Source organism: Stegostoma tigrinum, chromosome 1 (assembly GCF_030684315.1).
Source record: "Stegostoma tigrinum isolate sSteTig4 chromosome 1, sSteTig4.hap1, whole genome shotgun sequence".
In the NCBI taxonomy this organism is placed as follows: Eukaryota; Metazoa; Chordata; class Chondrichthyes; order Orectolobiformes; family Stegostomatidae; genus Stegostoma; species Stegostoma tigrinum.
In genome coordinates this window covers 88,779,837-88,796,078 of record NC_081354.1, presented here as the reverse complement: position 1 = coordinate 88,796,078, position 16,242 = coordinate 88,779,837, and the positions used below count along the sequence as shown (strand labels likewise).

Here is a 16,242-nt window from a genome sequence, read left to right as displayed (position 1 = left end):
AACAATGTGTAGAGCTAGATGAACAAGCAGGCCAAGCAGCATGAGAGGAGTAGGAAAGCTGACATTTCGGGTTGGACTCTTCTTCAGAAATTAGTTTCTACTATCTCTTGCCTCTTAAAGATTTCTTCACAAAATAAAAATCTCTGTAGGAGCAAATTATTGCAAATGCTGGAATCTGTTCTGAAAACAAATGTGAAGATCACATTGGGTAAGGCAGCATCTATGGACAGAAAGCAAGCTAACATTTCAAGCCTAGATGGCGCTTCATCAGAGCGCGGAGGAAGAGTCATCTAGACTCAAAATGTCTCTCGGTCTTCCTCTCCATGTCTGCAATTCAAGTCTTGAATTGCTTTACCCTCAATTTGTCACTCCTGCCTTCTCTCTTGACATCTTATTTTCTCAATTTGAGAAAGATCAGGTTTGAATCAGGATAAAAGATAAGAACAACTTTCACGTATCTAAGTAATAGCTGGAAGAACTGCAGGAGAACTGGAGTTGAGGCAGGGTCACCAGACCCGAAATGTTAACTCTGTTTTCTCCTCCACAGATGCTGCCAGACCTGCTGAGCTTTTCCAGCAACTGTTTTTGTTTAATGTATCTAACTCCCTTCACAATCCTAAGATATCTAAACTTGCTTTTCCTGAACACTCAAGTCCCAGATACCCTGTAGATGGAGCTACATTCCTGCTCTCCACCCCTCTCTCAATTCCAGCAGGGTGAACTGTCATGGTGATTAACAGTCAAGGGCAGATCTAACAGTGGTTAAATAGTGGTGGGTAGCACAAAAGTCAAATACTGCCAGGAATAAAAAGATATTTTGTTAAATGTTTTAGGCTCTCGTCACAATACTTCACAAAAAATACCAATGTACAGGGAAAACAACAGTTAGATTGTATAAGAGGAGAGTGATGATTGCTTGGCAAGTGGGCTGGCAGAGGCAATGCCATGGAGAATGCACCAGTTAGAGATTGACAGTCAGCTGCTAAGCTTCGTTTAAATTTTGAACCAGGCAGATGACTCCAATCCTTCAAAGCATTCCTATGAGGAATGAACCAGAGACTGACTGTCACCTGTTTTGTTGAGTTGTACATGATGTTATTTATTTACATGTTACTTCAGTCTGCAAAGAACAGAGCCTGTGCAACTTCTATTAAGGGCAAGAATGCCACTCAGCAAGCCCAGTGACAATGCTAAATTGATGACCAGCGTAACTATTAACCCAGGTAATGAAATGCGAGGCTGGATGAACACAGCAGGCCCAGCAGCATCTCAGGAGCACAAAAGCTGACGTTTCGGGCCTAGACCCTTCATCAGAGAGCAATTCTCCAGCATCTGCAGTTCCCATTATCACTAACTATTAACACACTTGGGATTATTTAGCAAAGGCTATTCAATCATGGAAACATATTTATTTTCACTTTGGACACTTTTATAAGCATGGACTGGTTGAACAATCAGCACCTCACTTGTAACAAATAGCCAAATGGATGTACTATTTGACACAATCTGCTAGTCTTTGGGTATACTGCCTACATAAAGTGCATCACACCAACAGTGAAACTCAAACCACGTAACTCATTTGTGTGACTCATCATGTCTTTTTGGCTTGACTACAGCATCCTGTTTGTGAAAAACAGCATTCTTGTTGCCACAGCATGGCAGCTGCATGCAACAGCTACTTTCACCTATTACTCAAATTTTAAACAAAGCTTGGTATTTAGCTATCAGGCATCATCAAACTGGTGCCTTCTCCATGGAAGCATCTCTGCATATCAAAGAGCTTTTGCTAATTAATCAGGACTTTCCTCTCACATAGCTTAAGTGCTTTTTTACCTTTACATTGATGTTTCTTGTGCATTATCCTGATGAGTGCAAGACAAAAGGTTTCAACAAAGTTTCTTCTTTCAGCTGTTGCAGTGGCTAGTTTATTAGCTTGCTGGAAGTCACGCTATACCAGGTTATAGTCCAACTTGTTGAAGGAGCAGCGTTCCGTCAGCTTGCGATTTCAAATAAACCTGTTGGACTATAAACCTGGTGGGCGTGCGATTTCTGACTTTGTTCACCACAGACCAACACAGGCACCTCCACATCATTAGCTTGTCCGCATTTTGGATCAGCCAATATACTCATTTGGATCCTCAACTTACTATACTCTCCTTCAGAATGGTTATGATTAAATAAAGTAATCTACAGCTTCTCTACCATGTAGCTGACTAGCATACAGTACTGGCTCATTACCTCTCCACATATTGCTGATGAGTAAACTGTGGCTGTCGTCTTCGATTCAATTCTTCTCTTGCTAACTGCCGGGCCTCTGACACCTGGTAATGGTAGTGAGACACAAGCAGTGGTTAATATCACACATGAAGCAATAGATGAACCACTCTTATTCAAGCTACACGCCAGAAGTCAATGTTTCATCACTGTCCAGCAAAGTGAAAAACTAGGGAGAAAGAAGAAAGGTCAGTCAATTCAGGCATGCACACTCACAACCTGTGAATCTGGTAACCTGCTCAAAAGAAAAATGGACAAAGAACCAGACTCAGCAGGGTTGATTTGTTTTTCTGATTTGAAAACATTGAAAGTGAAGCCAATTACAAGTCAGGCTGAGCATCAGCTCAATAGCTGCTGCTTCAATCATGTTCAGACCCAAAGCCCAGCCAGACTCCTTTGTCATGGTGTGGCTCAACTTCAATATGGGGAGCAACATCTGCAATGTTGCTGGCTTTCCAACCTACTGAGAGACAATAATAGAACATTTCATGGTAGTGGAAAGTGTTGTCACCTGTGCCATCAAGCAGCATCGGCTCAGCACTAACCTGCTCACTGATAAAAACCATAAGAACTTTGGATGCTGTAAATTAGAAACAAAAACAGAAACTGCCAGCAAAGCAATTGTTTTGGGCTAAGCGTCACCGGACGCAAAACATTAACTCTGATTTTTCTTCACAGATATTGCTAGATCTACTCACTGATGCTCAGTTCACTGGCACCACTTAGCAACTATTTCATGACAGCCATAATCCATACACAGACAAAAGAATTGGAATTCAACAGGTACAGCAACAGTTAAACATTGATAAAAGTGTAGCGTTAAGGAATCTGGCAAAACTGAGTCAATTGGAATCAATGGAAAAGCTCTCCACATGCTGGAGTGCACCTATGGCACAAAGCAGGCTGGTTATGGTTGACGGAGGCCAAACGTCGCCTATCCCCAAGATATCACTGCAGGAGATCCTCAGGCTAGTGTCCTAGGCCCAACCATCCTCAGCTGCTTGAGCAATAATATTCCTTCCAATTGAAGGTCAAAATGTAGGAAGTTTACTGGTTCTTACACCATATTCAGGTCCATTTGCGAGTCCTCAGATAACAGAAATACTGTGGCAAACATTTAAGGGGATACTTAAGGATATACAGATTGATACATTCCAATAAGAAAGAAATATTCCAAATTGATCCACTATCTGTGGTTTGTTTGAAAAGTTGAGGATAGCATCAAAGAAGCAAAATTTATAGATAAATGGGAATCAATACTGTACTTTGATTTCCCCATTGATGTGATACCCTATCAAATACTAAAGATATTACAGACAACGAAAACTTACGGTGTAAGGAGTAACGCATCGTATGGAGAGAAGACTGGTTGGCTAACAGGAAGCCATAAGTGACTTATTTTCGGGTTGGCAAGATATAATGAGTAATGCACCACATGGCCTCAACATCCTACAATTTGTATAAATGGCTTGAATGAAGGGAACAAAACTGAGTTAAGGTTGCAAAATTATGCATTATCAGTCTGGGCAAAGGAAGTGAGGACATTACTGCTCTATATTTGCAGATGACACAAAGAAAGGTGGAGGGGTAGGTCATGTTTAGGAAGCAGGGAGGCTGGTGAAGACTTGGAAAGGTTAGCAGAGTAGGCAAAGAAGTGGCAAATCGAATATAATGTGGAAAATTATTAGGCCATGCACTTTGGTAGGAAGAGTTGAGACGTAGAGAATTTTCTAAATATGATAAGGCTTCAGAAATCTGAAGAACAAAGGAACTGGACAGTCTTGGTTTAGGGTTCTTTTAAGGTTAACATGCAGGTTCAGTCAGCAGTTAGGAAGGCAATGCAATTAGCATCCATTTCAAGAGGGCTGGAATATAAGGGAAATGAGGCGCCAGTCAGGCCGCATTTGGGGTATTGTGAACAGTTTTGGACCCATATCTAAGGAAGGATGTACTAGCATTGGAGGGGTCCATAGGAAGTTTACAAGGATGATCCCAGGGATGTAGGGCTTGTCATATGAGGACAGGGTCTATGTTCAATGGAATCTAGAAGGATGAAGGAGATCTCATCGAAAGTTACAAAATTTTGAGATGTCTGGATCTAATGGGTGTGGAGAAGATGCTTCCTTTTTTTTTGAAGCGACTAGGACCCAAGGGCACAACCACAGGGTGAAGGGACGAACTTTTATAACTGAGGTCAGGAGGAATTTCTTCAGAGTGTGGTGAATCTGTGGAACCCATTGTCACAAAAGATTATGGAGGCTGAGTCATTGAGTGTATTTAGGACAGAGATAGATAGGCTCCTGATTAGTAAGGGGATCAAGAATCATGGGATTGAGAAACATATCAGCCATGAGTGAATGGTGGAGCAGGTTTGAAGGACCGAATGATTTAACTCTGTTCTTATATCCAACCGTCTAAATTCATTGATGATAAGGAGACAGGTAGGGAAGTAAATTGTGAAGAGATTAAAAGACTACAAAAGCATAAAAATGAATTAAGTAACTCAGCTAAAATCTCGTAGACGTTGTATAACATGGGAAAATATCTTATCCATATCAACTTATCCACGTTAAGTGAAAAAATAAAAAAAGCATACTGTCTAAACGGTGAGAGTTACAGAGCTCTGAGAGGTAGAGGGACCTGGGTGTCCTCATGCACAAATTGGAAAAGGTTGGTACTGAGGTTCAGCTGGAACATTACTGTTTATGATGAGAGAAACTGAACGCAAAAGTAAGCAGGTTATACCTTATTTATACAGAGCAATAGTGAGACATGTGGAATTTTGTGTACAATGTTGCTGCTACAGATGCACCTCCTTGCTTCTGTGCAGTAAAGTCCACTCTCACTGATTTCCAACCATCAATGAGTTCAGCCAGCAACCACATTTGCAGAATTCACCCAACTCTGAGCAGAGGCTTTTATTAATGATGGTCGGTAACACACATAAATGAGCATTACACATCTAACCAAGTGAGCAATCTAGACCCCGGGAGGAGAGATGGAAGCGAGAGTTTTACGAAACAGAGTATAGCACTTTTTATAGCAATGTTGAAGAAATTCTGGAGTGCAATCATTTGAAATACAGAAAACATGGCAGACAATTTGCACACAGCCAGCTCCTACAAACAGTAATATGGCTATTGCGACTTTTTTTTTGGATGAGGATTAAGAATGGGAGAGAAATTGTCTACTTTCTTTAAATAAACACAATGGGATTTTTACTTTCATCTGAGAGGAGAGATGGGTCCTCGGCTTAACACCGCTCCAATACCAAGCTCCTTCAGTCCTGAACTAAAGTGTCAACTTAAGGTTTATCCCCAAAGCCATGGAAAGGGAGCCACAACTTTCTGACTCAGAAGCAAGCAGATGAGCATGTGGGTACTCCAAGCTGGCAGTCTAAGGAAGGGAACTGCGAGAGTTAGGCTAAGGCACCTGGAGATTCTGCCTTCGAATTAATCAAGAAGAGGCAGAAGATACATCAAAGATCAAAAGGAGTACTGAATCATTCAGGAGGAGATAAAAGGCTGGAGGAGGTTACAGAGATTGACAAAGACCATAACAAATTTGAGGCTGGGATTTTTAAAAACAAATTTGGATTGTGAAGCCAGCATAATAAGAAGATGGGACTCGGTATAGGACAAAAATTCTTTTAAAAATAAACAGGGAATCAGATGAATATATCTCTAAATCCCAGAAAATATCACCCAGAAAAACTAACTCGGAGGAATGACCAAACAAATTAAAGCTATTCTCGTAAATAGAATAGAAAGCATAGCTCATCCAATCACAGACAGAGGAAACAGAGAGGCCACAAAAGCAAGGAGTGGAGAAGGATTCCGCTCAGAAGAGAGAATATGTTCAAACTTGTCAACAACAAAACACTGAGCTATGTAGGAACAAGGAAAACTTGAAATCGCTAAGTAATACATTACTTACAAATGAACATGGTTTCTCTGGTTTATGGCTGTCAAAGTTCAGCAGCTAGAAGCAGGAGGTACACAAGAACAACTTTGATCCTCTCCCGCCAAACCCCTGTCGTCTTCTTGTGCGAAATATCTGGTTGACAATTCAACCTCCCATCTTAGTGCATTCCAGATGGCTCAATTTTGGGTTCTCATGTCGACGGACTTTTGGTAAGGCGGAAAACAAGGCATTCCATCTTACTGGGTTAAGGAATGTGAATTAATTCTACAATAACCAAGACAACGCTGTTGTTTTACAGTTTATTAATGAATCTTCATACCTTCTCATCTTCCCACTGGAAGAAGTTACAGTCTTTGCGATCTCTACAAGCTGCGCAGGCATAAAACCTCCTGGATTCCCGTTTCTTGCGAGTTACCTTCACAAACAACAAAGTTGGACCTGGAACAAATCAGAGGACAAACACTCAAAGTAACAGTAAATATGTACTTTGTAAGTGCAAGTTTGACACTCACGTCTCCCACAGTGAAACGTACAAATGAGAAAAGTGCATCTATGACAGTTTGAAGGCTAATATTAGTAAAATAATGCACCATGTAACAGACTGACAGCCTAATCAAAACAGTCCAAGAAACCAGTTCAAATTACTTGAGAAATAAAAGCGAGACTTAGCACTTCATCATTGAGACAGTAGGCAGGGAGTGTAGATTTAAAGTAAGGGTAGAAGAGACTAAGAGAGGAATAGAGGAGACTTGTTTCCCCACCACTCAGAGGTGGTGGACATCTGAAAGTCACTGGCCGAAAGCGTGGTTAAATTAAAAACTCTTATAATATTTAAGCAGAACTTAGATATTCACACAGGTTACCACATATGGGTGAACAGCAGAAAATGATTAATGCAGTCAGACCCAGCTTGGACATGACTGGCCAAATGTCTCTTCTGTGCTGTAAATGTCAACGAGTCTTTCAGGAGGTAAGGGATTTTAGAAAAGCAAAACTAAACACTGGCTTTTTCAGTTAAACCACAACTAATCATGTCATCAAATAAATACATTTCCATGAAATTCACTCTTGCCCTCCCATTCCAATCCCAGCTTTTGTTTACTCTCCATTTCCTTGCTTAGCTTTGAAACCTGTTTGCCAAGTTGTGAGATGTACACACCTCCCTGCAAGCAAGTAAAGAATTCAACATAAAAAGCCTCAAAACTTCTACAGTGTTACCTGAAGAAAAGGGGCCTATAAACTTTGCCACATTTTTGCACATTGTCTCTGATGTGAACCAAAAGCCTGAAAAAGCTTCCATCCAGACCAGAATACCAGCCATAAGCTCTCATTTTCCCATGAAATAGTTTTTGACCAAATTTGCCTACCTCTACTTTTAGTCTGCAATTGTGTGCTCAGATTTCAAGTTCAAATATTGTGTTTCGGAATAGATTTTACACTTTTTAACATTCTTGGCTTACGCAATTTAACTTTGTTTTCCTTAATTTCTTAACAATCTACATAATTGTATACAACTGACACAAATATTTAAGCACAATGCAGTGGATTGGCTTTCAAATTTAAAAACACGTGTGTTTAAATTAGGAGAGAGATAAATGAAAGCTATCATTTTAGCTTGCAATAAGATGAAACTAAAATAATTGGAAGCAGCCAACATGACTTTCAAAGTAGTGAAATCAGGTACAGGCTTCTCCAGAAGACTGTCAGCAGATTGAGTCAAAAGTGAAATTTTCAAGCCTGAGATTGTTAGAATTTTTTTTTGGTGCAATATCAAAGTGTATGGACTAAAGGTATGTTAATAGGAGTAAATGGCAGTTTCTCAGCATGGTTTTGTGGGTAGTGGGTTACAAAAGGTTCTCCTCCTGAGCTGCTTTTGCTAAACGTGCTCTTCCGTTATTTAGACACAGGGTAGGTCTCCAGGTTTCAGAACTGTCGGGATGAAAATCGAATTCGAAAATGGGGAGTTTCCCTGGTTCACCACTAATGAAAAATGTCAGTATACTTCACAGTTCACTATATGTGAGGTGCTTTGAGATGTTTCAGAAATCCAACAATTTATGAAATAAATCAAATGTGCATTTTCACATTATGTTGTAAACAAAGTCATAAGCAGCTTCCTTTAAAGATATTAAACAACTGCCGCATATAAATTGTCACAATCTATTGGTGAAGGGAAAGGCAACAGCGAACAATTGAATATTTGAATATTATTCATGACATACATTGAATTGTTTTGTCTACCTACTGGTTTGGGAAAGTACATTTACAGTAAGATGAATGAATAACAGGGAGTAACATTTAAACACACCCTAGGAATTATAGCAGTCTGACAGCTTAACATTGTACTTCAAAAACCGTTGAGCATAGCTTTGTCTAGCTAAAGGGATAGGTCCTGCAAAGCAGCAAATAATCAGTATTAAGCAATAAAACAAGACTATGAAAACAAACAGTGAATACCAGAAATCTACGTGTACACCTAAGGCTGTGCATCGACAACAAGTCCAACAGCATCTGAAAAATGTCAAACACTTTACGGGTTTTTCCCAGTACATGTCAAATGTAGCAAGTATTCTGCCCAGATTCCACCTATTAAAAAATGAGAACAAGTAAAACAGAGGCCAACTGAATCAAATCTAGTGGTATCATCACAGGTTTGCGCAATTTTAACATTCACAAGCTGGCTTTAAATAAAGTATTTTGAATTCAAATACGTTAATTGCTTATGACAATAAATGCAAGCTAATCTGGAGGGAAAAAGTTCACTTCTGATGGAAAGTCATCAAGCTGAAACTTTAACTCCGTTTCTCTCTCCTCATATGCTATTTCCTGTTCTATTCCAGATTTTCATCATCTCCAGGATTTGTTTTTGGAATGAATGCAGTGTTCAAAAAATTCAGTTTAAGCCCATTTCCTGTGATTCAAGTTTATCAGTGGTTATTATTTTGTTTTATTTTTCATAAAACAGTTTTCTTTAGTTAGCAAAGTGAAAAATATTCAACGTCCCCATTCTGTTGTTAATATGATTGGCATATAAGGGATAGCAGACAAGCGCAACAGAGGGTCACATAATCTGAGTGACCCTAAAAGAAGACAAGATCGGGAAAGAAACCAAAGGTTTCTAACATGAACGAGCACACCACTTAGTTAAAGGGAATCAGGACTGGGCAATAAATTACAGTTTCGGCAGTGACATCGATACCATATTAACTATAAAAGTAAAGGATTCTGAAAATTTGAGAATCTTTATCTGAAAATACAACGCTGCAAAGGGTAAAAGTGACTGTGAAGCTGTTGTGCTCTTCGGAAAACTCAGCTGGTTCACTAGCCACTGCAGTTGACAATTCAACTCCATTGACCTGCCTTAGGTCCATACCCCTTAAGTTCACTATGGTAACAATCTGTGGATCAGTGCCTTATCCCCTTTGGGGCCCAAATATCCTTCTCATGGGTGAACTGAATACGGAGATAGGCCTTCAGTCTAAGTAGAGCTTAATCCAATTTAACATGAAATCTACCACATCCCTTAGTGTTCCAGCTTCCTTGAGATGGAAGCACGCATTCAATTAACATTTAATTTCTTTTGTATGTTACCGTTACCAGTTTGCTTTGAGTTCGGTAAATGGACAACTAAACACGGTTCATGATTCTCACCATTTGGAAAACATTATCTTTTCGTCCAAATTCCAATTTAATCCAAAAGGAAGAATTCACTTTTCCACAATGAACTACAGCTACCAGTTGTGTCCAAGTTATAACAATCTCTTTTAACTTGGCTATGCTTTTGCTTATCCAAAGTAATAACACAGTGTGTTCCACATTTTTGTCTGTATATAGATTAAATCTAGCTACAATCTTAACAAATGAGCATGTGTCTAATCCTGACAGATAAATGAATATAGTAGGCACTTTCTCCAGTGAGCATTATTTCAGTTAGGGTTAACTGTTAATTCTTTGGATACCCAGTCCATAATTTATATTTCAGATCACCACATCAACGCAATAGTCAAGAAAGCACAACATCTCTCCTTCCTCAGGAGGCTAAAGAAATTCAGCATGTCTACAAGAACTCTTACCAACTTTTATAGATGCACCATAGAAAACATTCTAACTGGATGCATCATGGCATGGTTTGGCAACTGCTCTTCCCTAAACTGCAAGACACTACAGAGAGTTGTGAACACAGTCCAGTCCATCACACAAACCAGCCTCCCATCCACTGACTCCATCTATACTTCCCACTGCTTCACAAAAGCAACTAACATAACCAAAGACCCAACATCATCAGAACCCTTCCCACTCCAGTTATACTCACTTGCACCCTTTACCGTCAGGCAGAAGATATAAAAATTTGAATACACTTACAAATAGATTCCAGAACAGCTTCTTCCCTGATGTTATCAGGTCTGTGCGAGTGCGAGTGCGTGAGAGAGAGTGAGTGCGAGTGCATGCGAGAACGAGTGCGTGAGAGAGCGTCTTCTCTACAGCTGCTTCTGTGCTCTGTTCCACTACCTTGATGTAGTTTAGAGAGCACAATCTGCCTGTATAAATGCTTAACAAGACTTGTTACAATATTTGGTACATGTCACAACAATAAGATCAATTAACAAGTTACTCAGTTTGTTCATGCAAATTCCTATGCTGAAACAAACACACTGAGCCCAAGAGAGGATCACCAATCCAAAACATTAACTTAGCTTATCATTCACCGATGCCACTGGACCCAGAGTTATAAAGGTCCACAGCACAGGAAAAGGCCCTTCAATAAACTGGCTGTGCTGGTCAAAAACAACCACTAACTATTCCAATGCCGTATTCCAACATTTGGCCCCATAGATATGTATGCCTTGACAAACTTTTCATGAAGGACAGGTGAAACGGAACAGTCCAACAACTTGGAGTGTTCTGCGGTGCCAAGGCCAGTTCCATCCTTCACAACACTAGGGACAGGCAGAAACCACCACATTGTGACACTTGGTGTTTGCGTACTGAGGGTCTTCACACGGCTTGATGCAGCCACATACAAAGATAGCCATCAGGATGAGACCAGAGTTGGGTATGTCTTCCCTCCCCCTATCCAGAGCTGTCTGCAATGTTTCCCTGCAGACATGGTCCAGCTTTGACCTCCAGATAAGTGGAAGATGGCTCAGTGACTGCCGTGCGCAGTGTCGGGAAATGGGCCAGAACGGCACCACACCCAGCAAAACCAACAGTGCCTCACACCTGACAAGGGTTCTATCCACAATGGAGAGGCAGCAGTGCTCCCAAAAACCCAGTTACTGCCTCACCTTAGCGAGACACTCCTCCCAATTATTTGCCCAAACACCTTCCCATCAACCATATTCCCATCAATTTCAGGTAATCTGTCCTGACAGTGAAGGGGATAAAGAATCAGTGGGCACAGTTCCCAAAGATCATGGCCTCGCTCTCGCTTCCATTTACTCTGACTCCCAAGGCCAGTTCGAACTGGTCACTGATGCTCACAAGTCTGTTCACTGACAGTGGATCCAAGCAGAAAACAGTGATGTCATCCACGTACAGGGGAGGCTTTGACCTGCAGTCCTCCACTGCCTGGGAGAGTCACTGCTCTCGGGCTTGCAACCTTCCTGATGGACTCAGCTTATAATTGCACACAATCTTCAGCACCATTCACAACTCCTCAAATACTGAAGTTGTCCACACCAAGCCTCAGAACATCCCACCAGCCCCATTCTCTAAACCCACCCAATATATAACAACAAAAACAAAGTCGCTGGAAAAGCTCAGCAGATCTGGCAGCATCTGTGAAGGAAGTAACAGAGTTAATGTTTCAGGTCTGGTGACCCTTCCTCAGAACCACCTAATCTACACATCCCTGAACACTACGGGCAATTTAGCATGGCCAATTCACCTAGCCCACACATCTTTGGGCTGTGGGAGGAAACCAGAGCACACCCACACAGACACAGGGAGAACGTGCAAACTCCACAGAGACAGGTGCCTGAAGGGGAATTGAACCCAGGCCCCTGGTGCTGTGAGGCAGCAGTGCCAACCACTGAGCCACCATTGACAAGTGGTAAGTAACATTCATGCCATACAGGTACCAGGCAATGACTATTTCCAACAACAGAGAATCCAACCTTTACCCATTTAGTGGTGCTACCATCACTAAACTGCGCTGACTCCCCAGTGCTTGTTCTCCATGGACAAGGCACAAATGAGTCGTGTGATAATATACACCCCACTTACTTGGATGGGAGCAGCTTCAACAATAGTCAAGAAGTTTCACAGGTCAGAGCAGCCACTTGCTTGCCACCACATTCACAAGCATCTATCACTAGTGGTCAGTAGCAGCAGTACTATCCACAGGAGACAACTCAGAAATTCGCCAAAGATTCTTAGACAGTAGCTTTCAAGCCCACATCATTTCCATCGAGAATGACACGGGCAGCAGATACATGGGAACACCACCACCTGCAAGTTTCCCTCCAAGCCACTAATGACCTGACTAATAGATATATCGTTGTTCCATCAGTGTTGTTGAGTCAATATCCTGGAACTTCCTCCCTAACAACATTGTGGGTCTATCTACATCAAATGGACTGTAGCAGTTCAAAAAGACAGACCACCATTTTCTCTTGGCAACTAGGAATGGGCAATAAACGTTGGCCACACCAACAATGTCTATATCCCATAAATGAATTAAATAAACTACTGAATTGTCTATCAAAAATTAATTCAAGAATTTAGCAGCTTAGTGTGGGTTTGACATGTGTGGATAAAGTACAAAGTTCACCTAAACAGAGATATTTTCCACTGTTTTGACACCTGTCACTGGCAATGAGCTTCATTCAACTTAGTCTTAAAAAAAGAAAAATAATTTAAAAAGGAAACTTACATTTTGCAGTGGATATCTCAAAGTACTTTCCAGCCACTGGTGTACCTTAGAAGTGTAGTCACTGCTATACTATACAAAACACAACGGCCAATACAAAAAATATCCACTAACAGCAATAACTTGATCTGTTTCTGCAATTCTAACTGAGGGGTCAATACTATTCAGATCAGAAAGGGTCACTGCTCTGCCCCTCTTCAAAATAATTATATGGGAACTTTTACATCCACCAGAGGGACAGGTTTATGATCCACAAGAAAGCACTTCCAATGGTGCTCCATTACCTCAATAGTGATATCACGTGCTAACCTTAATTTTGAATTTAAGTCAAGAATTGAACCCAAAACCATTTCACTTCAACTGAATGACCAACTGAACTACAGTCAACTTGATTGTTATTGAAGCTTCACATAAACACAGTTTTTCTGAAGGAAGGTCTAGGCCCGAAACATCAACCTTCCTGCTCCTCTGATGCTGCGTGGCCTGCTGTGTTCATCCAGTTCTACACCTTATCTCTTGCCATTCTGTTGTAGAGAGGGCTGCCTTAAAAAGCAGCATGGCGGCTCAGTAGTTAGCACTGCCGCCTCACAATGCCAGGGACCCAGGTTTGATCCAAGCCTTGGGCAACTGTATATGTGGAGTTTCCCTATGTCTGTGTGGGTTTCATCCCACAGCCCAAAGATGTGGAGGTTAGGGTAAATCAGTTTCCACGGATGTACAAGCTCAGTGGGTTAGCCATGAAGAATATGGAGGAAGGGTCGGAGTTGCTGTGGACTTGATAGACTGAATGGCCTGTTTCCACACTATGATTCTATATATGTACATTATGTCAGTCACACATTGAAAATTTCACTTTTACAAACTGAGGCTGCTGTTTCTAACTGAAGACAAAATGCTACTCAGTAGCTCAGGCAACTTTTGTGCAGAGTACAGAAAGTAAAGGCAGCAGTTCAATTCATAACAGGCTGCCAGTCTGACCAAAGATCACAGCAGTTAACTCGACAGATGCTACCTGACCTAATTAGCAATACACAACTGTCTCTGTAACTTTTCGCTTAAGGGTATGTCGCGTTTTACTCGTCATTTGTCACAGCAGTTCCGCGGCCTGCAGCGTGCATAGAATCATCAGACCAAGTTTGCGGAACGTTGTCGCACTGCTCCGCCGTCCCTCCTTACCATGCGGACAGTGGGGTGCCCAGGCCTCCGCCTCCCGGTTTAGGATCAGTTCGATTCCCGGAACCTCGGACATTCCCATTCACCGGGCAGAGCAACGTCAGCACCCACCACGTTCCCCAACAATGGGCACGTGACCCGCCGCCAACCTCATCCCCGCGCGACGGTCCCTCACTCGGCCCCGCCCCCCATTGTCAACGATTTCCCCCCGTCCCCAGCAGCGCCCCCTATTGCCACTCTCCCCGCCACGGCCCACATGTCACTCTTCGCAGCAGAACGCCCCGTTGTCACTCCCACAGGACCGCCCCCCATTGTCACTCACGGGGCACCACCCCCAGTGTCAACCCAAGCCCTGCCCCCATTGTCGCCGCCCCCACCCCAAACATCCCTTCCAGAATTGTCCATTGACCCTGGGGTGTCAGACAAAATCTTGAGTCCTGCCCAAGGATTTTGATCCAAAACATCGACTTCCTGCTCCTCGTGTACTGTGCATTTCCAGCTCCACATTTATTTACACCTACAGTGTCACACCCAGGCTGGGTGACTGCATGATAATAAAATGTGAGGCTGGATGAACACAGAAGGCCAAGCAGCATCTCAGGAGCACAAAACTGATGTTTCCGGTCTAGACCCTTCAACAGAGAGGGGGATGGGGGGAGGGAACTGGAATAAATAGGGAGAGAGGGGGAGGCGGAACGAAGATGGAGAGAAAAGGAGATAGGTGGAGAGAGTATAGGTAGGGAGGTAGTGAGGGGATAGGTCAGCCCAGGGAAGACGGACAGGTCAAGGAGGCGGGATGAGGTTAGTAGGTAGGAGATGGAGGTGCGGCTTGAGGTGGGAGGAAGGGATGGGTGAGAGGAAGAACAGGTTAGGGAGGCAGAGACAGGCTGGGCTGGTTTTGGGATGCAGTGGGTGGAGGGGAAGAGCTGGGCTGGTTGTGTGGTGCAGTGGGGGGAGGGGACGAGCTGGGCTGGTTTTGGGATGCGGTGGGGGGAAGGGGAGATTTTGAAGCTGGTGAAGTCCACATTGATGCCATTGGGCTGCAGGGTTCCCAAGCGGAATATGAGTTGCTATTCCTGCAACCTTCAGGTGGCATGATTGTGGCACTGCAGGAGGCCCATGATGGACATGTTGTCTGAGGAATGGGAGGGGGAGTGGAAATGGTTTGCGACTGGGAGCTGCAGTTGTTTATTGCGAACCGAGCGGAGGTGTTCTGCAAAGCGGTCCCCAAGCCTCTGCTTGGTTTCCCCAAATGTAGAGGAAGCCACACCGGCTACAATGGATGCAGTATACCACATTGGCAGATGTGCAGGTGAACCTCTGCTTAATATGGTAAGTCATCTTGGGGCCTGGGATAGGGGTGAGGGAGGAGGTGTGGGTGCAAGTGTGGCATTTCCTGCGGTTGCAGGGGAAGGTGCCAGGTGTGGTGGGGTTGGAGGGCAGTGTGGAGTGAACAAGGGAGTCACGGAGAGAGTGGTCTCTCCGGAAAGCAGACAAGGGTGGGGATGGAAAAATGTCTTGGGTGGTGGGGTCGGATTGTAGATGGCAGAAGTGTCGGAGGATGATGCGTTGTATCCAGAGGTTGGTGGGGTGGAGTGTGAGAACGAGGGGGATCCTCTTTGGGCGGTTGTGGCGGGGGCGGGGTGTGTGGGATGTGTTGCGGGAAATGCGGGAGATGCGGTCAAGGGTGTTCTCGACCACTGTGGGGGGAAAGTTGCGGTCCTTGAAGAACTTGGACATCTGTGATGTGCGGGAGTGGAATGCCTCATCGTGGGAGCAGATGCGGCGGAGGCGGAGGAATTGGGAATAGGGGATGGAATTTTTGCAGGAGGGTGGGTGGGAGGAGGTGTATTCTGGGTAGCTGTGGGAGTCAGTGGGCTTGAAATGGACATCAGTTACAAGCTGGTTACCTGAGATGGAGACTGAGAGGTCCCGGAAGGTGAGGGATGTGCTGGAGATGGCCCAGGTGAACTGAAGGTTGGGGTGGAAGGTGTTGGTGA

At 43.2% G+C, this 16,242-nt stretch overlaps 1 protein-coding gene across 3 annotated transcripts in view; it reads right to left on the bottom strand.

Moving 5' to 3' along the window:
• Window positions 1–14,392, bottom strand: part of zcchc4 (zinc finger, CCHC domain containing 4) — a 61,182-nt gene extending 46,790 nt beyond the window's left edge. The window contains exons 1-3 of one of the 3 annotated variants that reach the window (XM_048557399.1): window positions 14,246–14,392; window positions 6,518–6,636; window positions 2,239–2,321 (exon numbers count right to left, since the gene is read on the bottom strand). In XM_048557399.1, the coding sequence (XP_048413356.1) occupies window positions 2,239–2,321; window positions 6,518–6,636; window positions 14,246–14,324 (281 nt within the window). In that variant the 5' untranslated portion in view covers window positions 14,325–14,392. Of the gene's footprint in view, window positions 1–2,238; window positions 2,322–6,517; window positions 6,637–10,560; window positions 10,713–14,245 lie in introns of those variants that run through there. The other 2 variants (XM_048557487.2, XM_048557313.1) reach the window with 2 other exon arrangements.
• Between the last annotated feature and the right edge of the window lie 1,850 nt (window positions 14,393–16,242).